Source organism: Pseudorca crassidens, chromosome 16, assembly GCF_039906515.1.
Source record: "Pseudorca crassidens isolate mPseCra1 chromosome 16, mPseCra1.hap1, whole genome shotgun sequence".
Lineage (NCBI taxonomy): Eukaryota > Metazoa > Chordata > Mammalia > Artiodactyla > Delphinidae > Pseudorca > Pseudorca crassidens.
The window spans coordinates 15,726,552-15,753,489 of NC_090311.1; the positions used below are offsets into that span (position 1 = coordinate 15,726,552).

At 43.0% G+C, this 26,938-nt stretch overlaps 1 protein-coding gene across 10 annotated transcripts in view; it reads left to right on the top strand.

Moving 5' to 3' along the window:
- Positions 1 to 26,938, top strand: part of ABLIM1 (actin binding LIM protein 1) — a 312,026-nt gene that overhangs the window by 111,935 nt on the left and 173,153 nt on the right. The window contains exon 1 of one of the 10 annotated variants that reach the window (XM_067709327.1): positions 23,926 to 24,121. The exons of the other annotated variants lie outside the window; for them this stretch is intronic. Within the exon in view, the coding sequence (XP_067565428.1) occupies positions 24,106 to 24,121 (16 nt within the window). The 5' untranslated portion in view covers positions 23,926 to 24,105. Of the gene's footprint in view, positions 1 to 23,925; positions 24,122 to 26,938 lie in introns of those variants that run through there. 10 annotated transcript variants of the gene reach the window in all.

Sequence of the window (26,938 nt, forward strand, 5' to 3'; positions counted from 1 at the left end):
CAGAAAACACATGAAACAACATTAAGAATATTATTAGCTTTCGGATTAATGGAATGAGGCAGAAAGATTTTCATGACACTAGGGGGAGGGGTTTTCCCTCTAGAAAATGAAAAGGATTATTTACTGTGGCCTGGAGCTAGATATGTCGCTAGTTGAAGCTGAAGAACTTTAATTGAGCTCTCCCTTCCATGAGATCTGAAATACTAGAGAACTTGGAATTATTATCCTGAGTTGTTTCTGTTATGCATTTTTAGATTCTATTCGATAGATATGGCTATTCACAGTACTCTTACCAGATGATATTGAATATCCTAGGAATAGCCGCGGGTGAATTCTTTCAGCTGTTGCAGCTCTGTCCTTCCTCTTGCTCTGGATATTAATCTGATTTTTAAATATGCATTCATGTCTCTGACTGACATAGTCTTGAGTTCCTGGTAGCGGTTGTTTTTATACCTGATCATCTGTGTATATGGAGCCCTACCTAAGCTCTTGAGGGTAATCACTTAAATACATCTTCCTTAATCTTCTTTTCTGGGCAGTGAGACAAAAACAATAAGGAGTCAGGAGAGTTGCGGAGAAGCACAGCTTCTTGGCAGCCTGGTATCTATTTCTAACTTCTTTGTAATCAGTGCCAAGATGCCTTGCTTCCTTGGTTTAAAGTCTCTGGGGAAATTGTTCAACTCGGTGAAAAGCAAAGTCACCTCATCTGAAAAAACCAGCACCAGGGGCTCATACAGAAGGATACTGGTTGTCGAGGATGTGTATGCCCCTGGGAGCCCCTACCCTGCTCACAGGCGGGCCACCATCACTCATTTGTTGTGTCTACATCCTGAGGTCTATTGCATGTTTGAGCACTTGTTGAACAACCTTGATCTTCTTGGTAAGTAAAAGAGCCCACTCTGGACACGGCTTTGTGTTTCGTGATTGGCATAAGTAATAAAGTGTTATCTAGAACCATTCTTCCATTATGTATTCTTCAAAGGAAACACTATCCTTGATATATAATTAATGGGGTGAGGGTGGGAGCAATGGAGAATGTAACATAAGTACAGCTATGGAGCTATATTCTGACGGTAATTTTGTCCATGATTTTATGATCTCAGTAACAAATACGTCTCTTTCCATACTTAGTACTAATAATGGTCTGTAATAGGAAGTATGATGGAAAAGAAAGATCTCTGTCGATAGATGTTTTTCTTTCATATGATATAAGGTGAATGGAAAAGAAATATTCAAGGCAGCAGACTGCCACTAGTAAAACGAGACCTAAGTGAAGTTGAGGTCTAAATTGTCACTGCCTCAGGTGTGCTGATCTTGTGAAATATTTTAAAAGAAATGAAAAAGAAAGGATTTATAATATTTAGAGAACTTGTTGAGGCTTCTTTTCAGTGAAATTTATTAGAATGTGGTCACTCATCCATCTGCCTGGGAAAGAAGTTGAGAAAGCCCAGATGAGGACAAGAGTCATTGCACTTAAGAGTTCTCAGACTTGGAAATTACAGGGATTTCTTTATTAATGAAGATGACATCCACCCAGCTGCTTACTCCTTTGTCAAAACCAGTGCTAGGATTTGTACAGGAGGCAGAGGGCTATTAGACATGGTCCCTATAAACATGTGAAGATGAACCGAAAGAGCCAGAAAACAGAATATATACCTGATAATTCTTTGCTAGAGAGGACGGCAGGGTTGAATTAAAGCCAGGTAAGGTAAGGGAGTTAACCTATACTGGGGTGTTTTGTTTTCAATTAAGTTTTAAATAGCTTTGTTGAGATATAATTCATATATCATACAATTCACACATTCAAAGTGTACAGCTCAATAGTTTTTAGTATATTTGCTGTTATGTGCAACCATCATCACAGTGAATTTTGGAAATATTTTATTGTCTCAAAAAGAAGCCCTGCGCCCTTTTACCGTTACCCTGCCCTCACCCCAACCTCTCCATACCCACCCTCCAGCTGTAAGAAGCCCCTAATCTACTTTCTGTCTTCATAGAGTTCCCTATTTTGGACATTTCATATGAGTGGAATCATACTATCTGGTCTTTTGTGTCTGGCTTCTTTACTTAGCATATTTTCTAGGTTCATTCATATTATGATATGAACGTATCAGTACGCCATTCCTTGTTATGGTTAAATAATATTCCATTGTATGGATATATATATATATATATATATATACCACATTTTGTTGTATATATATACCACATTTATATATATATATATATACCACATTTTGTTTATCCATTCATCAGTTAATGGACATTTGGGTTGTTTCCACCTTTGGCTATTATGAATAATGCTGCTGTGAACATTCATGTACAAGTTTTTGTGTGGCCATATGTTTTCATTTCTCTTGGGTATATACCTAAGAGTGACATTGCTGGGTCATACGGTAGTTGTATGTTTAACCTTCTGAGGAATTCCCAGACTCTTATCCAAAGTGGCTGCACCATTTTACATTCCCACCAGCAGCACGTGAAGATTCCAATTTCACCACATCCTTGGCAACACTTGTTATTATCTGACGTTTTGCTTCTAGCTTTCCTAGTAGGTATAAGGTAGTATATCATTATGGTTATACTGAGCTTTGACTGGGACAGAGGGAGGCTGGCTAGCAGGTCAGTGTCAAGGCAGGACAGGATACTGATCCGACAGGTGCTGACGGTTCCTGATGTTCACACTTCCTTGGTTCTCTTACTCCTCAACAGTCTCCACTTCACTACTCCAGCCTCATCCTTTTCAGGGGAGTAAGGAGTGGGGATAGAGAAACCGTGACCGCTGCCCCCAGGCCTCCTATAAGCCACCCTAGAAAAACTTGGTTCAGAGCCAGCTGACCATGCCTATTATAGTTTAGGGCGCCTCTCTCAACCGTCGGATTCACATGCTGGCAGATACCTAACATCCCTTTATTGAGGAAAAAAAGTTAATTCATCAATTAGGGATAAAAACCAAACAGGTAGCTTTCTGCTGGAGCCAACAGTTAATTATGAATGAGTTCAGTGCTTCTACATATACGGTTTTACTCAGCCATAAAAAGAAACGAAATTGAGTTATGTGTCGTGAGGTGGATGGACCTAGAGTCTGTCATACAGAGTGAAGTAAGTCAGAAAGAGAAAGACAAATACTGTATGCTAACACATATATATGAATCTAAAAAAAAAAAAGGTTCTGATGAACCTAGGGGCAGAACAGGAGTAAAGACGCAGACGTAGAGAATGGACTTGAGGACACGGGGAGGGGGAAGGGTAAGCTGAGAGTAGCATTGACATATATACACTACCAAACGTAAGGTAGATAGCTAGTGGGAAGAAGCTGCATAGCACAGGGAGATCAGCTCGGTGCTTTGTGACCACCTAGAGGGGTGGGATAGGGAGGGTGGGAGGGAGATGCAAGAGGGAGGGGATATATGTATACATATAGCTGATTCACTTTGTTATACAGCAGAAACTAATACAACATTGTAAAGCAATTATATTCCAATAAAGATGTTAAATAAAAATAAATAAAATAAATAAAAGTGATTCAAGGTACATGTTTTTGGAATGAGCTGTTGATGCTCAGGAAAGAGGTAAGGTCTGCCAGTAGAGAAGGCAGGAAGTCAAGGGGAGACCAGGTAAACTGTGGTTGATGGAGCGTGTGCTGGACAATGGCTTGTCAGTAGTTTCAATCACAAGAGACTAAGAGAATAAACAGTACCAAAGAGAGCCTGGGTAAAGGAAAGCGTAACCATCACTGGGGTATCAGTATCTTAGTGGAGGCAGATAAGGAAACCTGGGGGATTAGTTCAGTGTGTGGCTTTGGGGTTGGACATTTCAGAATTTGAGTCCCAGCTCTTCTACTTACTAAATGTGTTATTTTGGGAAATTAGTGTCTCCAAGTGAGAGTTTCCCAATCTGTAAGGTATGCTGAAGAACGCACACCTTACGTGATTGCTATGAGCAGGTCTGCCCCTAGGGCATATGGTTTCCTGGGCAAATATTTTTTGTGGGGCCCCTGTTTACATAAACAATTTGAGTCACCCCAAATCAGTGTGTCAACAGTCCAATCCTGCTCAATCATGGTAAAGAAATACCATGCCAGCCTCAGGGAGTGATTATTCACCAAACTCCCCTCCAGGAATTGAGCTAGTTTCAGGGCCTTGGTTGGCTAGAGCTCCTCCAGGCATCTGGTCAACCCCCTGCACAGCAAGGGAGAGACATAGAGGATCATTAGAGAGTGCTCCAAACAGGAGGCCGGACTGCCCTGCCCAGATAGCACTGCTGGCCCCAGCTGGTCTCAGGCAACAGGAAGGGACTTAGACGTCTATTTTTGAGGAAGGTTTGGTTTAGGGGTGGGGTCCCTGTTTGCCTGAGTCTAAGGACAGCATTGATTATAAGGATTAAATGAGAACATGCACGTCAGAGGTGTTTGATATGGTGGCACACACAAGCATCTGCTAAATTTAAAAAATAATGATTTTGTCTTCCACTGCTGTGAAGCAATAGAGGTCCAGTTTTTGTGCTGCTGGGGCCCAGGAGTATAAACACAGCACAGGAAGTGGGGTTCCCAGGAAGCTACTAAGTGTGCTTGAAGTATCCCGTTTAGGACAGGTGCGTGAAGGAAGCTCACCCTCCTGCAGTCGTGTGTGTTCCTGCGCTAGCAAAGCCTCCCAGTGCTCAGGAGCAGCTCCTGGCAGGATGCTCAGGGATATTTGGCAAAGGCCTCCTGCAGCTGCCAGAAAGACCTCAAGATGTTGCAGCTTCCTGTTTTTGTCTGGTGCTCGCTCCTGCTTTGAGCTGTGCAGAGCTCCACGCTTGTCAAAGTGCCCCTATGTGTCTTTCTCTTTTGTCATGCTCAAAACAACCCCCAGAAGTCACTAGAGAAGGAACTGTTTTCCCCATTTAAGAACAGGAAAGGATGGGCTTCCCTGGTGGCGCAGTGGTTGAGAGTCCGCCTGCCGATGCAGGGGACACGGGTTCGTGCCCCGGTCCGGGAAGATCCCACATGCCGTGGAGTGGCTGGGCCCGTGAGCCATGGCCGCTGAGCCTGTGCGTCCGGAGCCTGTGCTCCGCAACGGGAGAGGCCACAACAGTGAGAGGCCCGCGTGCCACAATAAAAAAATTTTAAAAATTTAAAAAAAGAACAGGAAAGGAATTGGCAAGAAGCTGGGACGTGTAGACACAGCAAAGATATATCAGTGAACGTAAAAAATAGCTTCTACATGTGGATCTGATTGTATCTCTGATTGTGGATGCAATACCACTCTAGACCCACTGCCATTCATTGAGGGACTGCTATGTCTCCAACATTGTGCCAAGTGCTTTATAATTTTTCCGCATTTAATATTCCTAATAACTCAACAAAGCCAGCACTACTTTAATCTTTGTTTTACAGATGAGGCGTCTGAGGCATATGCAGTTAAGAAACCTGCCAGAAGTTATATAGGTAGAAAGTGGAAGAGCTGGATTTGGACCCAGGTTGGCCTGACACCCAAGTTCATGGTCTTAACCGTGATGTGGTAAGGCCTTAGCCCTAGGAGCTTAAGGACAGGTCATCCATGAGATCTGCTGAGCACTGGCAAACTTAAAATTTGTAACTAGTAGTTCTAAAGAAGTACTTTAACAACTCAAATTTGAAGATTCTCTTATAAAATAAATTGGTTTTGCCAGGAAACTTAGCAAATATTTCTTTTTCCTAGTTCATAATTACAAGCTATCTGCATGGGGTTTTCTCCTCACCTTACTGTTGGAACTTAGAGTAAGTTTGTGAACCTGTGTTGTTCTCTGACCTTCTGAGCTTTTGGGTCTAGTACAAATGAAAGAGGCATATTTAGGGCAATTACCTTCTCAACTAACAAGCAAGAAGAGACTGGTGCTGCTATCAGAAGCCCTAAGGTCATCTGAAAGGGTTCAATGATTATGTTGTCAGCTGAGTCCAAATCCCAAAGCAAAATGTTCTGGACTGGAGACCAGGGACCAAAGTAGAGTTGGCAGTCCCCTCTCTGGTGATTAATACATTGTTGCTTCTTCAAGTGGTAGCAACCTGTTTTGTTATATTGTTCATGGCATGTGACACTGTGGTTCTCTAACTTTCTGTGTCCCTTTTCATCTCATTTGCTGTTACTAATCCCAACCCCATAGATCAGACATTTCTGTCAAAGGGCTAGGGGGAGGTCTTGGACATTGTGGCCCAAAGGCTAGAAGGGACTTTTTCTTGTCCACAGTTTGAAGAGCACACCTTCCAAGACTCTGTGGGGCTTTTCTATCGCATCTTCCTGGTAGTGTTGAGATGCTGTGTTGGAAAAATGTTTTAAATACTTTGCAAATCTCAGACTCAATGGTGAAGACCCCTACCCACCCCACCTTAAATTTGAGAGGGGTGTTTGACTTCTAGCCATGAAAAAATGTTTCCCAGAAGATGTGACAAGAAGGAATATCTGGTTCCTCCCCTCAGCCCTGCTGTCCTCGCCGATGGCTACACAAGTGGCTGTCTGGACACAAAGTGGTGACAGGAATCTGGTGTTGGCAAGGAGATGTGCTCAGTCGTGGCCTCAGTTCCTCCACCACACCAGGCCACCAGGGCCACGTCCAGTTTGTTGATGGGATGTGGTTCCCTCAAAACAGTAGTCTTACTTTGACTTTTATTCTGTTGAGGTGGGAAATGATCGGCAGTAAACGACCTCTGACCCTGCCTTTCTATCACATTTTCAATCATTAACCCCCCTCTGCCCCAACACTCACACCAGAGGTCTTTGTCACAGATGTTTGAAGGGCCCTTTCACCTTCTCTCTCCGTGCTGTTCTGCTTCTTGCCATAGCCTTCCCGGTTGCTCTCACTCTCAGGCAGGATTTGCTTTAAGCTTTTCCTCCTCTGGGCAGGCTTGTCTTACCTCTTCCCTCATCCTCCTGTTGCTCTACAGCATCCCATGCATCTCTGTTAGAAGTACCTGTTTGTAAGCGTCTCTCGCTTAGCACACTGCAAGGTCCTCTCTGAGGGTGTGGAGGGAGCCACATTTCTATTTTCACTGTATTATAGTACCTAGTATGGAAAGAGGCTGTAAGTGTATGAGTAGATGAATGAACAGATGTTTGTAGAAATCAAATCGCTATGTTAGAATACAGTGGGTGTAAAATTATCCCCCTGCTTTCAAGTAGCTGAGGCCGGAAGAAGCAGTTTGGTGCAGTGGCCACAAGTTCTGGGCTGTGGGGTCAGGCAGCACTACTCATTTTAGATGTTGTGACTTGGACACCATACTTAATATCTTTTTTTTTTAATTTATTTATTTATTCATTTATTTAATTTTTTGGCTGCATTGGGTCTTCACTGCTGCACGCAGGTTTTCTCTAGTTGCTGAGAGCGGGGGCTAATCTTTGTTGTGGTGCACAGGCCTCTCATTGTGGTGGCTTCTCTTGTTGCAGAGCACAGGCTCTAGGCGTGCGGGCTTCAGTAGTTGCAGCACGTGGGCTCAGTAGTTGCAGCTCTCAGGCTCTAGAGCACAGGCTCAGTAGTTGTGGCTCACAGGCTTAGCTGCTCCACAGCATATGGGATCTTCCCGGACCAGGGCTCGAACCCCTGTCCCCTGTATTGGCAGGCGGACTCTCAACCACTGCGCCACCAGGGAAGTCCCCATACTTAATATCTTTGAGCCTCAGTTTTATCACTTATCAAATGTGGATAATACTACCTACACTGCAGTAATAATATGAGGACTAAAATAAAATATAAATATAAAAGAAGAAAATAAACTAACCTTAGTAGCTTTTCAATAACTATTTCCCCCTTTCTTCTTCTCTCCACCCCAAATGTGGGAGGAGTGAAATAAATTCTTAGGTAATACATACAATTAGTTTTCCAAGCAAGGAAAGATAACTTGGACCTGGGATGGCCAGGGAAATAGAAAGTAGGATTTGAGCTGGAAAATAGAGGAGACATACCCAGAATAGGAGTAGAAAGAAAATATCTCAGTGAAATGAGATTAGAAAGAAAAAAATAGAAGACATTTTTCACTTAGTTCCACTGCCTCTCTCTTCTTGGTCCAGCCTTATTGCTTTGATGTGTTTCTTTGTTTTTATTTATTTTTTTTTTAGGCCTAGGAATGTGGACAAGTAACTTATTTTCACAGGAAATGTTCCCATCTAATTTACTTCCTTAAGTAACTGAATATGCTGAAATGCTCCATTAGTTTTAATTATATGTATTAATACTTAAAAACGAATCTTATTTAAAGTCAGAAGGTAAGGCAATCTGTTTACATTTATTGTTTGGTGTTGGTATTTTTCCCTGGCTTTAAAAATATTTTTATTCTTACTAAGAGTGGACTACCTTCACAGAAACCCCTGATTTAGCATCATGTGATCCTAATGAATCTGGGGTATGACCCAGTGCTTATCATCATAGATGCCTGTTAACTTAGTAAATCAGCCATGAGTCTGGACTGGCTCTGGGACGCAAGATGAAGGCTGCCGACAGGAAAGCAGCATAGTCTATTTGTGACGCTATTTGTGATGTAGCCAGGAGAGCGGATGATTCCTTTCTCAACCTCCAGAAGACACCACACTCAGAATGCAAAATCAGAATTCACGGGACCTTCAAATCTAAATAGGCCAGAACTCTAGAAGAACTATAGTATGCCTTGGAATTCTAGATGTTTCTTAAGGATGGAAATAAAACTTTGATATCAACACCTTTCTCCAGGGAGTGGGAGACTGAGGCCCAGAGAAGTGAAGTGACTTTCCCCAGATCTGTTGGATAAATTAGAGGTGAAATTAGATGAAGAACTGGTCTCCTTTCTCCCTGCTTAACATCGTAGAAGAGAAGACCAAAGGACTACCAAAAATTGTTTTAATTTAGTTTGAGATTCAGCTCAGGTGAAACTTTCCTTTGAATCTTCTCCAGATGTCCCCTGTTTGGGGAATACCACACAAATGCCCATTTATGGATAAGTATTTCCACCTTTATGCACTTTTATGCTTGGTTATATCTGTTTGTCTGCATGTCTCTCTTTGCCAGGTAGTAAGGTTCTTATTTGCAGCAAAGTGGTTTTAGCGGGCTTTGTTTCTCCAGTGTATAATAAATGCTGTGCTTGGTAAATAAACATATTTCACACATTTAAAAAATTAAGATTATAATTCACATGCCATAAAAATATGCCATTTTAACATGTACAATTTTGTGGGTTTTAGTGTATTCACAAAGTTGTGCAAACATCACCACTATCTAATTCCAGAGCATTTTTATCACCGCTAAAAGCGACCCTGTATCTGTTAGCAGTCACTCCCTGTTACCACCGCTCCCCAGCCCCTGGGAACTCCTGATCTATTGATACTTTCTGTCTCTATGAATGTACCTGTTCTGGACATTTCATATAATTGGAATTACACAACACATGACCTTTAGTGTCTGGCTTCTTTCACTTAGCATAATGTTTTCATGGTTCATCGATGTTGCAGCATGTTATCAGTATTTCGTTCCTTTATATGGCTATTTGGATATGCCACATTTTGTTTATCTATTCATCAGCTGATGGACATTTGGGTTGTTTCTGTTCTAGGGTATTATGAATAATGCTGGTAGGAACACCTGTATACAAATTTTTGTGTGGACAGAAGACATATGTTTTCAATTCTCTTGGGAATATACCTAAGAGTGGGATTGCTGGGTCATATGTTAACCCTATGTTTAACTTTTTGAGGAACTGTCAAACTGTTTTCCCCAGGGACTACACAATTTTGCATTAAAATTGCCCTTAATACAATTTTAAATTAAGTCAAAACTATTCCCCTAATATGAAATAACCGGTTTTCATTAAAGTGAAAAATCCCATGTGTACATTCATGCCTGTTTATACCCTGTATCTTAATCTTCAAAACCTCGTATATCCCTACAACTTAAAGGTTTGCAAACATATTGCACAAAGGAAGGTAGGCTCTTTACTTGGTGACTTTAGTCAGCTGGTTTTGTTGTTCTGCTACAGGTGCCTGAGGACAGCCCCCAAGCTTTGTTCGGTTGCTGTTTAAAGATTTTTCCTCATCCAAGTTCTGTAGCCATAGATAGCAACTGAAATGAATCAGAGGATGTCAGAGATGTTCTGACTCACAGTGCCCAGGAAAATCCAGCTCACAGAGGTTTGCATGTGGGCCAGTGGAGAGGGAGCATTCTCATGACATAAAATAGGTCCCCAGTGGATAAAGGTGGGCTTGGGAAGAAAAGTCACATAGTTGGAGCCACTGCCAGCACCCAGCTTTCTCTCTTTATGTCTGTCACGCCCCGGATCATGTTGTAATGTCATTTTTGACATCACTAGAATATTCTAGGGTGTTTAACATTTGCTCTTTGTGTGGGACAATTCCCAGTTCTGTTTCCTATCACTCTTTTCCCTGAAGGGCTATCATGTGGTTCTAATATGTAGCTGGATACGTTCATCTGTTATCTTTTCCTCAGGCCAGACTTGTCCTTGAAGTGACACTCAAACTCTGTAACCAGTTGGTAGCCAGCCCTGTTGCAGGAGTACTGGCTGCTTAATAATTAACTGCTCCATCACTGAAGTCATCAATTGCTACAATATTATCATTGATGGAAATACTATGTGATGTTACTTTGTTTAGTAATACTTCAACTGAACTTGATCTTGCATAGATCATGGTCCAGTTGGTCTATTTTAAGATTTTGAAGAGGACACGAGAAGCTGCTTTCAACACGTTTCTTGGTTAGCTCTTTTATCTGGATACCAGGAGTGGTCTAGTTCATTTCCTGTCTGTAGCAACTGGTGAAAAGATGCTGAGCCCAACCAACTTTCTGTAACTCTTCCTGTATTGGGGGAGGACCATATTCTACTTGAAGCTTTCCTCTATCTCTTTTGCTAAACGGCAAGCATTCCTTTCTTCAAACCTTTATAGCATTTTCTTAGTACTTCTGATTCCAATCCCTTTCTACTTCCCCTTGAAGTTATTTAAGTACTTGTGCTACTTGCCCTACTAGAATGTAAGCTCACTGAGGGCTTAATCTAGGCATCTTCGATCTATATATCAGTCAGCTTTATGAAGTTTTATGTATTATAGATGTTCAGTAAATGCATAATTAATGAATCAGTGGTAATTTCTTTTCATTCTTTCCTGAATTTTGCCCACTTTGCTTTCAATTGTGTGATGCTATGGCTTAAAGCTGTTTTTATGGCTTTGTTGCTTTTTTCGGTGTGTAAATTTAATGGCCAATGAAGCATATTGATAAATGCCCAGCACTCTTAGTATATTTTATTCAGGAAGGGAAAAATATAGTGTATAATTCAGATCCAAAACCAAGAAGAATTTAAGTTCTAAATATTTCCCTTCCTGTCCTCCCTCCAATCTCCCCAAACCTCAACAAATCCAATACATATGCAGAGTGTTTTCTGTCTTGCTGGGGAATGGTGAGAAGGGAAGAAAGGAATAAAACTACCTTTTATACCTCTTTCAAAAATACAGCCATACGGCATATAGTACTAGCACAATCTTTGGTGCAATTGTAGCAATGTGAAACTGTTTAAATTTTTAAAATGAAAGCCCATGTATATATGTAAATGGAATATTATTATAAAAGGATTCATTTCTACAGAGCTTGATCAATGTCATAAATCACATCCTTCCCCCCAAAACACAACTACAGTCTTAAAAGGCTTTTGGGGGCATATTGGTTTATGAGGCAGTTGTTTGTGCTGACCCCTGTGACCAGAGTTAAACCAAGTAGCCTTATTGACATATTTTAAAGGAAGAAGCACTTAGCAGCTTTCAGGGGCGTTAACTCACTCATTTGATGTTTCTAGGAACCAGGTTTGACTTTTAGAGGTGAATGCCAAGGAGATACGAGCATTCAAAAGACGGAGGAATGTATATGTGTGAGAACATAGAGAGGTCTCATAGGAACCCAGGAAATGCTGAGCAGTCAGGCTTCAGGAAGCATAGAATTCCAGGCTGTTCCAGGACCATCTGTTCAGTTTTGGGGAATGTCCTATTCTCTTCCCTCCCAACTGGCTTCCTCTGACACGTTACCCCTTGGAATTGTGGTATCCACATGTCTCTATGAAGCCTGCCCCTGGCCTGGCCTTACTTGATCTTTTAATACATGTACCAGCCCCTGACTAGGACTTTTCTATATGACTCTTAGTTCAGAGTCCCAGAAGTGAAAACCTAATTGACCCAGCTCCTCTTTCTCAAGGCAGGATATACATCGTAAGTGCTTGGCCAGCTGAGATATGGGTCCCCCGTCCCCATCCAGTGTCTACTTAGGATCCAGTCAGCCACAGCCAGAGCGTGAAGTCATGTTGTTCAGTGCCCGCTCAGAAGAGGGATTGAATGGGGGCAGAAGAGGAATGATTAGCATCCCCCAAGGCATGTCATTACCTCTGGGCAGTGACTCTGTGTTGATAATGAAAGTCTTGTCATGAGAAATTCCATGGCATTTTCATAAATATGCAGGCTCAATAACTGGAAAGAAAACTAAAACTCTATGTGGGTATCCTTGGAACCAGTGTGTCATCTCTTTTTCATTCCTCAACCTCTCTGGAGGAAAGATACTGTGGAAATCCTAGATAGAAATAAATGAGAAACAATTTTGGATCTTGAACCAAGAATCTGGAAAAAAAAGAAAAAAATGAATCAGTAAAACGGTAAAGGTGTATTAACTCCCTTTTAGAACCGTGAAGATACGTTTGCCTTGTGATACCCTTTGCCTTACCAAGTCCAAGTGATGGGAGATGAAGTAGACAAATAGGGGTTAGGTTTTGCATAATCTCTAAGCAAAGATGAAGCAATCAGGTGATTCTGTGAGATGCCTAGATCAAGAATCTTGGACTGTCTGGTGCAAGTCATCTCTTCCTGCTGTGAAGACAAGGACAGTATCTCTCTCATACGTCTCTCCTACCCACCTCCTGGTATTTGTTAGTTATAATATTGTTTTCATGTTGTTCTTGGCTTTCTTTGCTCACAAGAGCATTCCCATTCTCTTTCATAACCATAATCCAGTAATTGGGGTATCAGTTTCATATTTAATAGAATTCACTGCTCACTGCTAGTCCTTTTACTACAATATTTGCATTCCTGAGTTTATTTTGACTCATCTCACTCATGTCTTCATTGACTAGATGTTGATGTGAAGCTATTTTCCAAAGAAGTGTTCGTGGTGTTGTATTTCCTGACCACCTCTGTGGTTGTGGTTGGTTTGTCCATTGCCTTTATGTCTGAACAACATTTGGGCTGAGTGAAAGGCTCTTGCGACGCACACTTTCTTTCCCTCGAGATTTTCAGGTATTGCTCCGCTGTCTTCTGTGCATTAGCATTGCCCCTGAGAAGTCTGAGATTAGCCTGAGTTTTTCTCTTTTGATGAGTGATGGGCTTTTTCTGTCTGGATATATGGAGAATGATATCCTTTGAAGTTCAAAAGCTTAGGTTAAGACCTGGAGTGAGCATTCTGTATCAAACTTTGTTAAAATAGTATCTCTACACTCTTTAAATCTGCAAGTTCAGATCTATCTCTATTTCAGGGAAATTCTTGTGTATTAGATCTCTGAATATATCTTCTGCTTCTTAAATTCTCTACTTCTGGGATGTAAGTTTTTTCATTTTCCTTTATTTTGCACATCTATTGATTGTCTCTCATTGTTTTAGGGTCTTTCTTCTGCATTCATTGAGATCATCTCAAACTTTTTTCTGTCCTAGGAATTAGATATTTATCAGTGTCTGCTCTCTTCTTTGATGTCTCATTCATTCCTGTTGATCCTGTCTTGGTCCTCAGTTTCCACTTCTTATTTGTGTAATCTTTTTCTTCATCTCCTTCTGTTGTGTCATCATCACACAACATGAGCTCTTTTTAAATTTCATGCACTAATTCAACATTTTGTGCCCGTTCCCCTTCACTCTTGTCTCACGCAGAAGCCAGAAGGATCCTGTGGAAATGACAATCAGATCACGCAACTGTCTCTGCTCAGAGCCTCCAATGGCTTCCCACCTCACTCACTGTAAAGCCAAGGTCCTCACATGACTGATAGGGAGGGGCCTAACTCTTCCTCTTCTCTAACCTCACTCCGGCTCTCACTCCTTGAACACACCAGGTCACCTCCCTCCTTCAGACCTTCGCTCTTATTGTTCACTTGTCTGGGATGCTCTTTCCTCAAATATCCGTATGGCTACTCCCCCACCTCCTTCAGGTTTGCGCAAATGACACTTTCTCAAATAGGCCTTCCTTGGCCACTCACTTCAAACCACATCTCCTTCCCCCCAACTCTCTTTCTCCAGCCTTGATTTTTCTCCAGCCTTGATTTTTCTCCGTAATACTTATCACTTCTATCATCTATATCATATGATATATATATATGTATATTTTATTATATCAACCACACACACACACAACTAGAATGTAAGCTCCATCACAGCAAGGATTTTTGTCTGTTGCCCTTACAGCCATATCCCAGCACCTAGAACAGTTCCTGACACTTAGTAAGCACTCAATAAGTATTTCCTGAATGAATGAGTGGGCTGAGGTTAACTGTCTTCCTGGGGAGGTTTCCTAACCTTGAAGTCCAGTGTTTCTTGCAGCACCTAGAACAGTTCCTGACACTTAGTAAGCACTCAGTAAGTATTTCCTGAATGAGTGAGTGGGCTGAGGTTAACTGTGTCTTCCTGGGGAGGTTTCCTAACCTTGGAGTCCAGTGTTTCTTGGGTGGTTGGCATCACACTGCCTTTTTCATATGGCAGCAAAGGTCATGTGTCAAGGTATCAGGAGGGGGTCTAAATTCTTCAAGGCATTGTAAGTAAGATTCCCCACATTTGATAAGAAAAGGCTCCCTGTAGCCCAGAATGGTTTTGAAAACTTGAGCTTTACAGTTTTCCATTATCCTCTTTTTGTTGTAAATTGATGAAGCAGTGAGAAACTAAGAAATAACAATCGTTATTACCTTCCTTGAGCTCCTTCTGGATGCCAGGCCCTTTCATTTCATAGAGAGCCTCTTTCAGCCTCACCCAGTACCAGGTACATAATATGCAGGGTCCAGTGCAAAAGGAAAATGTGAGACCCCTGGTTCAAAGTGCAGGAGTAAAGTGCCTTTAAAGGTACTACAATATAAAGCTTTTTTTCTTTATTCCACAGACTCTTTCTCACCTTGTCATAATGTTTTTATTTGCTATTTAATGTTGTCCTAAATAAAGTAAAATTTTAAATTGTTGACATGAAGTTTGACCTTTCATGTTTACACTGTGCACCGCTCATTTTAAACTCAAATATAAGAGCACTGAACTCGTTTGTGAAATTGCGCAATTTATATTTCATAGATCGTAGATGCATATGTATTTCATTCTTTCCAGAAGCGTGGGAATTCTGAACCCAAATAGCTCAACTGTTTTTATTTCACTTCTTGGATGCGTGTGCGTTCTTGCGACACTCTCTACCTTTGGCTTACTGATGGGTAAGGAAGGACGGAAGGGAAAGGGGGCAGTAGGTTGCCCTATCTTTCCTTTTGCTTCTATGTCATCATTTTCAGTGTAAGTGGTTGGCTCAATAGGGAAGTTACATGAGTCAGAAAGGATATGATAGGGTCCCTTGGTCGTTTGTGTTTCCTTGAACCCCTTGCCTTCTTTTTTGCATTGTGGTTTGGATGGAAAGTGACCTCTCAGTGCTGCTGTTTGTTCAGTCGTAGATGTGACACACTTCCCTTGCACTCCCTGAATTCCCACGCATCACGAGTCCACTGGAATTGGGAGCTCAGGGGGCATCGCAAATACCACCTGTGAAGGGGGCAGCAGGAATGCAGACACACATCCTGTACCTCTCTCGTCTGCGCACACGCATGCTCCATTGTCCCATCCAACCTCACTTATAAAACACAAGCTCAAAGTAAAATTCTTACAAATCTCAATATAACAAGAGCAGAGCATTAAATCAAATGGAGGGCCCATCTGAGCACAGGTTCCTACACAGCTTCCCAGGTCGCTCGCCCAGGAAGCCAGCCCTGTCCTCACCACAACCTCACAAGTGGAGCATGTTACTACCGTCCACAGATGAGACTGCTGAAACCCAGAGAGAAAATAACATGCCCGAGGCCCCTGAGCCTGTGGCAGAGCTGGAACTCAAATCCTGGCTGTTTGATCAGGTTGCTTGTGTGGCCAGTTAGCATGACAAAATAACCACAGGTAGGAGGTAAGACCCCAGGGGTTTTGGCCATTTCCAAGTAATTGTGTAACCTTGGACAAGTCTGCCTTAGGACTTTTGTTTTCATCTCAATGTGAAGCTAATGCCTATTTTTTTTTCATACAAGTTATAGTTTTTCACAAACCAGAGGGTCGGTTGCATGGTCCCTTCTCTCTCTGTCCTGAGAGCTGGAGGAGCTCACAGAGATGTGTGTTGGGTGACAGTGCTGTTTTTCCTGTGACAGCACATGCACTAGTGGCCATGCACTTTGCATGCTTTATTCGGCCTGTCCCTCAGACGATGGCTGAAATGTCCCAGGAGAATGTGAGAGAGGTTATTTTCTGGGAGTGTGCCAGGGCCTAATCAGCGTGAAGGGGGCAAATGGAGGCTTTGTCAACTTTGCAAAAATTCTGTGACCACCCCCCATAAAATGTTTTTAGTTTTCTCTCTATGTAGACCACAGGAATGCTATTCCTTGAGGATGATTAGACAGGGTAGATGATTGAATTGCAACTTCAAAGACTCGAGAATGTGGATCTGGGCAAACCATCTTCCCCTGTCCAGCCAAGGATGAGCCCAACAGGCCAAGGGGATGCGATTCACCTGGCAGGTCCTATCATAAGACGTTCAAGAGCCAATGAAGGATAAGGTATCAGGAGAGAAGATCATTTTCTACAGACAAGGCAAAATGGAACATCATTTCCATCGTGTCAAGTCTTCTGGAAACGCCAAGGAAGTTGATGTACATTGAGTGCATCTTGACTCAAAAAATGTCTCTCTGTGTGTGTGTGTGTGTGTGTGTGTGTGTGTGTGTGTGTGTGTGTGTGTAGTTAGGAACAGGGGAATGGAGACTCTTTCATGACCTCTGTGGAATGAAGACCCAGCAAAGCAAAAGACCCAACAAAGCAAGAGACCCAACAAAGCAAAGGGAGGGCCCATGGCTTTGGATTCTGACAAGCCTCTTCCCTCAAGTGTAAAGATAATAACATTATCTTATCCAGTTGTTAGGAGGATTAAATGAGGTGATAAATGAATGTAAAGAGAGTAGAATGGTAGCTGACACATAATAAGCCCTCTGTAAATGGCAACAAAAGTGGTACTTAGGATTAGTTATTAAGGAGACTTTGTAAGATGCTACCTGGTTAAGTTCCTTTCAACTCATTTCTCCCACGGTGAATTATTGGTTTGCATCTTGGCAAATACTTTCAAGCAACCACTAAATTGATTTATATATAAGAGACTGAATTTACTTTTAATTTACTTGAGTAAGATTTTTAAATCAGCCTTTTTGATATAAAAATGAATACTTAGCATTTTGACTTACTATGGTAAGCCAGTGACATTTATTCCTTAGAATTCATCAAATGTCACATTCCTACTTTGTGCCTATCACTATGTGAATACAGATATTCACGTGTGATCCCTTCCCTCAGAGAGCCCACAATCTTTTGCAAAAATAGACATATAAGTCCTTCATTGCAGTGTAGTAAAATTCAGAGCACTGGTGACATTAAGTACCAGAAAGAAGGGGGTGTTGCTAGGAAAGGCATCACAGCTCCAGATGATAGGAAATGACCGTTTTTCTTTCCCAATAGCTGTATTTCTACCTAGAAAATATTAGGGGAAAAGATAAAGCCAAGAGTAAATTGTTAGGGGGAAAAAAAGCCTTTTTTCCCAAGTAATTCAAAGGTATTTCTGTACTTCTTGTGTGAACTTCTCGTGTGCCTGAAATTAGGCTAAAATTCATGAAACTCTCTGTACTATCAAAAGATCCTTTGAATTCCAGTAATAGATTCCAGTACACTTTCAGGAAAAAGGCTTGTTTTGTGCTCCCTCTGCAGTTTATATCTTTAGTGGATTATTTATAGAGAGCTTTAAATATACCTTAGTAATTTTTCCTAAGCTGCAACCTGTTGTTTAGGTCCAAACTCAGAACTGGCTTCTGAGAAGGACCATAGGGAAGTTTTGGATACAAATGTAAAATAATTCTACTTGAAGAACTCATGGAAAAGAAGTTTGCTGGGCATTGATTCTGTGAGATTCACATGGAAAAAATCCTAAGAATTCCCGTTGAAAACATGAGAGTGGGATCAAGAGAGATCAGACATTTAGGAGTTTGTGTCAGACTGTAGGAAACTTTGGAATCATCACTACTAATAAATTTTCATGAAGATTGCAGTGAATGTCAGGATGATTGTTATTTCAGCCAACTGAGAAGATGGAGGTTGTTTTTTAGATGTGGCAGCATGGGCTATAGCTATGTTTGTAAATTTCATGTTCATTTACTTCCTGTGATGCAGGCCCATGTGCTAGGCCAGTCAGTGGTCCTTCAACACTTAAGGAGCTGGTGCAGCTCAAGCCCCATCCCTGAAAATCTGAATCATCAGACTTTGGATGGGACCAGGTGTATGCATTTAAAGCATCCCTCGTATTTTTTTTATCCCTGGAGGTCTGCAGGCTGCACTCTTGGGAGTCTAGCAAAGCATGAAAACCTCCTTCCCTTCATGGAGCTCACAGCCTCATTGTGGACATGAAGCCATTACTACAGGAGGATAAGCCAATCCCAAATGCTTTGTGCTACTTAAAGTGCTATGTGTGGGATGTGCCTGGCTGTCATTTTATTCTATTTCTCAGGGAAATATTTAAGTACACTAATAAACATAGACACTTTCTGGGCATGTCTGCTAAACACGGGACATGCACACACCAACACAATCCAATTTGGAGGAAGGAGGCAGTATGGTTGGAAACACATCGTGGCAGACTTTGAAATGCACCCAAAGTATTTTGAACTTAATTGGTAAAGAAATAGGTAGCTCAGGTTTGAGACTCTCATCACATCACTTCTAATGTCCATCGTCCTTAGTGTGGCATTCAGAGCCCTCCATGATCTGCCACCCTGGCCTTAGTTTGAACCTCTCCCCATTCCTCTTGAACAGTGAGCTTGATACCTCGTCCCAAGGGGAGGCCATGGAATGATCTTTCCCCCTTTCTTCATTTGTCACCCCTCTCTTACTTCTTTACTCCTCCTAGAAGCCTCTCCTGACTCCCCAGATTGGGCTCAGTACTGCTCTGCACCCTGTGCACCCACTTCTGTCTTTTTTTTTTTTTGGCTGCATCGGGTCTTCATTGCTGTGCGCGGGCTTTCTCTAGTTGCGGCGAGCTGGGGCTACTCTTTGTTGCAGTGTGCGGGCTTCTCATTGTGGTGGCTTCTCTCGTTGTGGAGCATGGGCTCTAGGCGCCCGGGCTTCAGTAGTTGCAGCACGTGGGCTCAGTAGTTGTGGCTCGTGGGCTCTAGAGCGCAGGCTCAGTAGTTGTGGCGCATGGGTTTAGTTGCTCCATGGCATGTGGGATCTTCCCGGACCAGGGATCGAACCTGTGTCCCCTGCATTGGCAGGTGGATTCTTAACCACTGCACCACCAGGGAAGTCCCCCCACTTCTGTCTTACCACCTTCCTAACTGGGTTGAGAGTTTTTGTGTGTGAGCATCTCCTCCACTAGATGGTAAGCAACTCCAGAGCAGTGATTTCTCTCTTCCTGTTTTGGTATTGCCAGCCCAGTACTTGACGTACCGTAGATGCCCCATAAATATCTGCAGTGAGGTTGGTAGATGTAAACATTAAATGGAAAGCAAATAACAAACTCATTCTCAAGTTTTCCTTCAGCTGGATTCTGCTAGAGAGGATTTTGAGCACTCTTCTGCCAATGAGTCCAAAGGAGTTGAAGGATGGGTGGCCATGGAGGGGTCCTGAAATTCCTGCCCTGTGGATGCACAGGCCATAGACAATCTGCGGCTCTGTAGGAGAGAGCAGTGAGGACGTGGACTCCATCAGGTTGCTTGTTTTCTGGTTTTCACATTTCCCTCTTAATTGGCATGGCTTCTTTGGAAGTGATGTACTCTTGATTTTTTGCCAAGAGTGGCTGTGTGCTCACAAAGCTTTTCTCTGCAACAAAATGGTTTCTGTCCTTTGGTCACTTGTGGACAACCCTGGCTTCATTTTGTGAGTGAATGACAAGGCAGCAGTGAGTCAGTTTGGGGGAATAAAACAACAAATGAACCCACGGGTTGGTGTCTGTATTATGAAGTCTTATCTCATCTGAGTGGAATGAGATTGAGATAAGTTCTTTGGAAATCTTCTCTAGAAATAACAATAAAAAGTCCTGCTGTCTTATGAACTGTACATTTTTTATTTTTTCCTTCATTTATGTTGCTGCACTTCTCGTAGCTTTAACTAACTGTAAAGTAGAAAATATCTATGCTTTACTTCTGTTCTCAAAGCTCTTAATTATTTGGCCCTGAGGCTGGAGACAAAAACAATTTGGTCTTACTCTGCCACATTCCAAAAATAACTTTAGTAATACCCTCTTTGGTTATCTTAAAAGTGTAGGGTGGATGCTTTTATCCTAAAGTAGCAGTGTCTGACTGTTGGGGGGGCTTTAGCTGTATGACTGTTGTTTAGCAACTAAATGCTGGTGACTCATTCCCTCTGACTGTGGTACAGGAAAATTCTTTCCATGGAAAACACAGGAGGGGGGCAATCTCTCTGAACCACTATGTAGTATTTTCCTTTGGAAAAGGCTTCTCTGGAAATGAATAGGCACCAGCTGTTACTCTGCTGGCGTAGTCTCCAAAGCGGCCAGTGAGCCTTCCTCAACCAGGGTTTCTGCGCAGTTTACCCACAAAGGTATACAGGTAGGTTCAGAGCTGTAATAAATCAGTTTGGTTAATAAACTGAAATCTCAGGATTAAAAATGGTCACCCTGAATAAAAGACATTGAACTAATTGCATTTACAGTATCCAGAATATTTATGTATGATTTGGTTTGGACTAGAAACACAATGGTGTTTTAGTGTCACATTCCATGGGATGTGGGGCGGGAAGGGAGAGAGAGAGGGTGAGAGAGGGAGTGCCTCCGTGAGGGGCTAATCTATTGATGCAGCAAAAATATAATAAAATAAATTCACCTGCTAGGCTCACAGCACCAAACTAATTCCAGTTCTCCGAGTTTAATTTTGCTTGTCCGCATCTCCTTGCAGGCTCTGAGGGTGTTAGGGATGGGAGAAGTAGACCGTGCAGTGCTAGCCGTGAACTTTCGGGGATAGAAAGGGCTTGTCCCTCCTGCTCTTGAGCCCTGCCCATCCCTCTCGACCTGAGGTCGTGCTGCTCTCATGCTTGGCTCTTATTTATGAATGGAGGTTAGAGAAGCCGCTTAAAGGCTCTATAGAGCTCACACTCCAGCTGGCTGCTGACTTAGGAAAAACATGACCCTATGGGGCTGCAGTGGGGTCAGGGAGGACCGTGGGAGAAGTTTGTGTCATAGAAATGACGACCCATGGGTTGGAGGGGCCTTATTAGCCCTTTCTTACAGGCAGAGATGCCCAGGCTATTAATAGTAAAGCCCTGAATCACAGATGTAGGAATGTCACAGCTGCTTGAGCTCTGCCACTGTTACCCGGCAGAAAACCAGCCCCACCCAACGTCATTTCAGCTATAAACAACCTCGGAGGCAAAGATGAGGCACGTTGATTGACTTCATTCCTTTCTGTCACCCCAGCTCTCTTAGACCCAACACGGTACAATATTTGCAGTAAAACAGTCGAATCCTGGCTGTGCGTTCGGGTTTTGCAGGGCGGCTTGTCCATCTGCTGCTCTCTCCGAGCCACGGCATCTGCCTTTGTGTCTATTGCTCATCACATCTCTCCCACGTGGTGGGGAGAGCAAGCAAACAATCTGGATTTCGGAGACAGGTGCTCGAATGGGGTGGGCGTCGGCTTAGTGACCCCAGCCTCCACCACCACCCCCGGAAGTCACCTACTCCCGTGAGACCAGCGTGTGCTCCTGCGGGTCAGAAATCGAAAGCCTTGTCACTTGTCAGGTTTCACTGCCACTGCCGGAGCAGACTTAGGCTGGTGAGCGGTGCAGGGGTGACTGCCCTGCACTTTGTGGCTGGGAGGGTTCCTCCCTCACATAGACACAGCCCAAGAGGGGCTTGTCTAGAAAACTCTAAAGAAGGGGGAAGTCAGAATCCTACCTGGATAACTCAGATTTTTACTTTGATCCTGGATGAGGAATGGAATCCTGAAAGAGCCTCTTCCCAGACTCCCTCTCATTGTCCGGTTGGTCCCCCGCTCCTCCCATTTCAGGAAAGGGGTCGGGGAGCAGCAGGGCAAATCACAAATCAAATGTCATTATTCATTTTTCATTATAACTCAGCCTCCAGGACCTTAAAAGTTGAAGAAAATGAGCTTGAAGGCACCCTAGCATTATTTTTCTACCAAGCCTAATTTTATTTATTTATTTATTTTGGGGGGTAGGAATTGAACACATATTTACTTGCATAGATTTAAATCGCAGTTTCTACAATAAAAATAGAAAGGTTACCCTTTCACTTTTTTTTTTTAACATCTTTACTGGAGTATAATTGCTTTACAATGGTGTGTTAGTTTCTGCTGTATAACAAAGTGAATCAGCTATACATATACATATATCCCCATATCTCCTCCCTCTTGCATCTCCTTCCTACTGTCCCTATCCCACCCCTCTAGGTGGTCACAAAGCACCGAGCTGATCTCCCTGTGCTATGCAGCTGCTTCCCACTAGCTATCTGTTTTACATTTGGTAGTGTATATATGTCCATGCCTCTCTCTCACTTGATCCCAGCTTACCCTTCCCCCTCCCCGTGTCCTCAAGTCCCTTCTCTACGTCTGCGTCTTTATTCCTGTCCTGCCCCTAGGTTCTTCAGAACCTTTTTTTTTTTAGATTCCATATATATGTGTTAGCATACGGTATTTGTTTTTCCCTTTCTGACTTACTTCACTCTGTATGACAGACTCTAGGTCCATCCACCTCACTACAAATAACTCAATTTCTTTTCTTTTTATGGCTGAGTAATATTCCATTGTATGTATGTGCCACATCTTCTTTATCCATTCATCCGATGATGTACACTTAGGTTGTTTCCATCTCCGGACTATTGTAAATAGAGCTGCAATGAACATTTTGGTACATGACTCTTTGAATTATGGTTTTCTCAGGGTATATGCCCAGTAGTGGGATTACTGGGTCATATGGTAGTTCTATTTTTAGTTTTTTAAGGACCCTCCATACTGTTCTCCATAGTGGCTGTATCAATTTACATTCCCACCAACAGTGCAAGAGGGTTCCCTTTTTTCCACACCCTCTCCAGCATTTATTGTTTGTAGATTTTTTGATGATGGCCATTCTGACCGGTGTGAGGTGATACCTCATTGTGGTTTTGATTTGCATTTCTCTAATGATTAGTGATGTTGAGCATTCTTTCATGTGTTTGTTGGCAGTCTGTATATCTTCTTTGGAGAAATGTCTGTTTAGGTCTTCTGCCCATTTTGGGATTGGGTTGTTTGTTTTTTTGATATTGAGCTGCGTGAGCTGCCAAGGCTAATTTTATCTATTCAGTTGGTCTGAAAGAAGCTGAATTGACAGCAGCAGTAATAGGAGACTAATAAGCTAACAATTGACTAGTTTTCCTTATTGGAACAGTCCCTGGCTTGCCCCTCGGCCCCCCTCTTCTGGCAATCATTTATCAGACCCCAGGAGGGGGCCAGGGCTCCAGCGCATTTTGGTGCCCGTTTTCCCGGCACGAGGAATGCTACGTGGTGTCAGTGACCAGAGATTAGGACACTGGAATTTTGCATTTGTTACAGCAGCAGCTGTAGTGAGTGGCTGAGGCCGAAGGGCAGCGTCCCCCCCCAGGCCCCCCCCGCAGCAGGGCGCGGCCACCACTCGGCTGCGATCAGCTGGGGCGGGCACCGGAGCTCGGCCTTCCAGACGGGGGGCGGGATTTTAGAAAGAAGCCCCGGACTTGGCAAGTGGATGCCCCGGCTCTTCCTCGCTGCCTCTGCCGCAGCCGAGCTGCCTGCCTAGGGGCGCTCCCACTCCTAGACTTTGTTCCTGTTTCCTTCGGCGGTGCTCTCCAAAGGCCCTGGTTGCCATGGTGAAGGAGAAAGGTAATTATAAATATCGATCACTGTGCATGGTTGCAGAAGTTGGACAGGTGCTTCAGGGCTCGGCCACCTAATGGGGGATGATCAATGGAAAGCCGGGCAGACATGTTCCTGGTTTAAGAATCTGTATTGTGATGTCTGGGTTTCCACAGAAGGGAGACTTACTTCATCAAGAACCTGTCATTTAGCCACGGCGTCGTCAGAAGCACATCCTATTTCTGGAGTGTTTGCACAGCCGAGCTCCCGGGCGTGCGTCTCTTTTGCCTGACATTGCATTTTGAATTTTTGGTTGTGTTTGAGCCTTGCCTTCCTGCCCTCATCCTAGCCTCCATTCTTCCTCACTTACCCCCACCCAAATCAATAAATTAATGAAGATGTGTAATGAAAGGACCCTTCTACCACGTCTGTGCTGTTTGGGCATCTGCCCAAGCCTAGCTGGACTGGCTGGAAGTTCGAAGCGGGCTGTCTTAAAGGTTCCAGGTGTGCCACTCTAATAACCTGTCATTTCAGCAGCATCCCTAATCACTCCTCCAAACACCTTAAAGGATGCTTAACATGTCAAAGGTGACAGATTATGTCTTAAGAAGAAAGTAAAAAGGGAGAGGGCAATCAGGCTCTGCACAGGTGTGCAGTATTTATGCACTGGGTGTGGTCCTGAAATGGAAGTTAAATCTTTCAGAATTGACTTGTAGTTTAAATTATTTGTTTATCTGGGAAATATAAAAGAGCACAACAGTGTTTGATTTTAATTATCCATGTCATATATAAATATGTCTTACGTTAAGAAAAGTGAAATGTCACAGGAGACTAGAGAATGAAACATGAAATCTCCTTGCCCCTACCCTGTACACCTCAACTCCCCTTTCTCTCTTGAGGCAAAATTGTTAATAGTTACTGTGCCTCCTTTTAGACCTAGATAGGAATAAGATAGATAGATGAGAGATAGATAGATAGATAGGTAGATAGTATTTTAAAAGAATCATTCTTTGATCATTTTCTGTGACTTGATTTTTTCCCTTAATATGTCTTCGGGACCTTTACAACATGATTTGATAGTGTGAGTAACCACCGTTTAATTTTGCTTTTTTGGTAAGCTTGGATTTATTCTACCACATTTTCTGACTGTGGACGTACTTTTCTCCATAAACACAGATGTCTGCTCTTCGGGGGCTGTCTTGAACATTTCAGTGATTTATCTTTATGTACTTTCTCGTAAAGCCCCTACAGGGAATAAATATTAGGTGAATGTGCTGAACTCAAATTGATCCCTATTGCTGGAAACTCAGTTCAGGTTTATTATGCTAATGGATGGATGGAGAAATAGGATCATGACAGCTAACTGTATTAAGACCACACCTTAGGACAAAGAGAAACAGCTTCTGCTCCATCCATTCTGCTCCTGTGTATCTTTCATAAATCACGTTGTTTTGCTTTGGTTTTTCATGGACTAAGGGGTAATTGAGTGAAATGATTTGGTGTGACTATAGGTGCCTCTAATAATGTTTCCTCTCTTTTTGGGGTGATACCAGGAACCCTCAGAGTAACAGATAAATATGTTGACATTTAATCAAGGTCAGGTCCCTTCATTTTTACCTCTCCCACAGAGGAGAGAAACAACCTGGCTCTAATCTCTATTGCTAATGGATTTGAGTTTGTTTCCCCAACAGGAGTAATTTATGAGTGATGGGAAAGGGGATTGTAAAAGCCACTTCCCGATTCCATCCCCCAGGGGTCCGTGGAAGCTCCAGACTTGCTGTATGTGGTGAATGTATTGTAGATCAGTGGTCTCCGAATAGCAGCTCTTTTTAAGTCATTGCAGACTTCCCAAAGCTCGGATTGCCTGGGTTCACATTTGCTTTACAAGTCAGTAGCCACTTTCTGACTGGAACACTTTGGACAGGGCACCGAGAGGTCACATACTAGTATTATCTTAGCCCTTAGCCACTGATTAAAGGCTGTTCCTTTTTTATTTTGAGGTCTGTGTCCGTCTCCACTTCTGTCTCCCAGCTTCCTGATTGCATTGACCTCAGCCAACAGCAGGGGAAGGCAGGGTTTTTGGTGGGTACACAAGCTTTCTTCCGTGGGAAGAAAGGAATTTCATTATAGCTTTTAAAGCGAGAAGGGCACAGGAAAGCATGCAGTCCAGACATTCATCCTAGAGTGAGAAAATGGGGCTTCAGAAAGGGTAGGTAAATTGCTCAAAATCACACAGCGGGTAATTGGACCAAGCGCTCATCCTCTGTGTTCCATCAAAGCAGAACATGGCTCAGTGTCTGCATTTACTACAGCGTGTGGACACCCATTGGCTCCGTCACTAGACAGCGAGCGTCTCAGCAGCAGCCCTGTGTCTCTCTCTTTAATCTTCCAGTTCATAGCTTGGTGCCTGCCCATCGTAGATTCTTACAGTTGAAACAGGTTGGCCTGTTGTCAGAGCTGGATCCAGAACCTGTGTCTTCCTGATTCTGAGACCTTTCTAGTACTCTCCATTTTCTCTTGCTGCCAGAGAGGCCTAGCTTCTTCCTTTCTCCTGGAGCGGACACGAATCAGCCTTGAGCGAGCTTGGATCACGGCAGCGTCCATCCTGAGGAACGTGGGAAGCCCTCTGAAGGAGTGACGTAGATTGCCTGTTGCTCACCACTTAGAGATGGTTTAGCTCCCACCGGTTTGCACCACCATTCTCTCTCCTAGGTAAAGTTTCCAAGTATCTCTCGGCCTGGGGTTGACACTGACTGGAAAGAAAGCATGCTAGCAGATCACACCTCTACAGGTGTGGACTGACATTTACCAGCACGCTTTGACCCTCCTTCTCTTCTCTTCTCC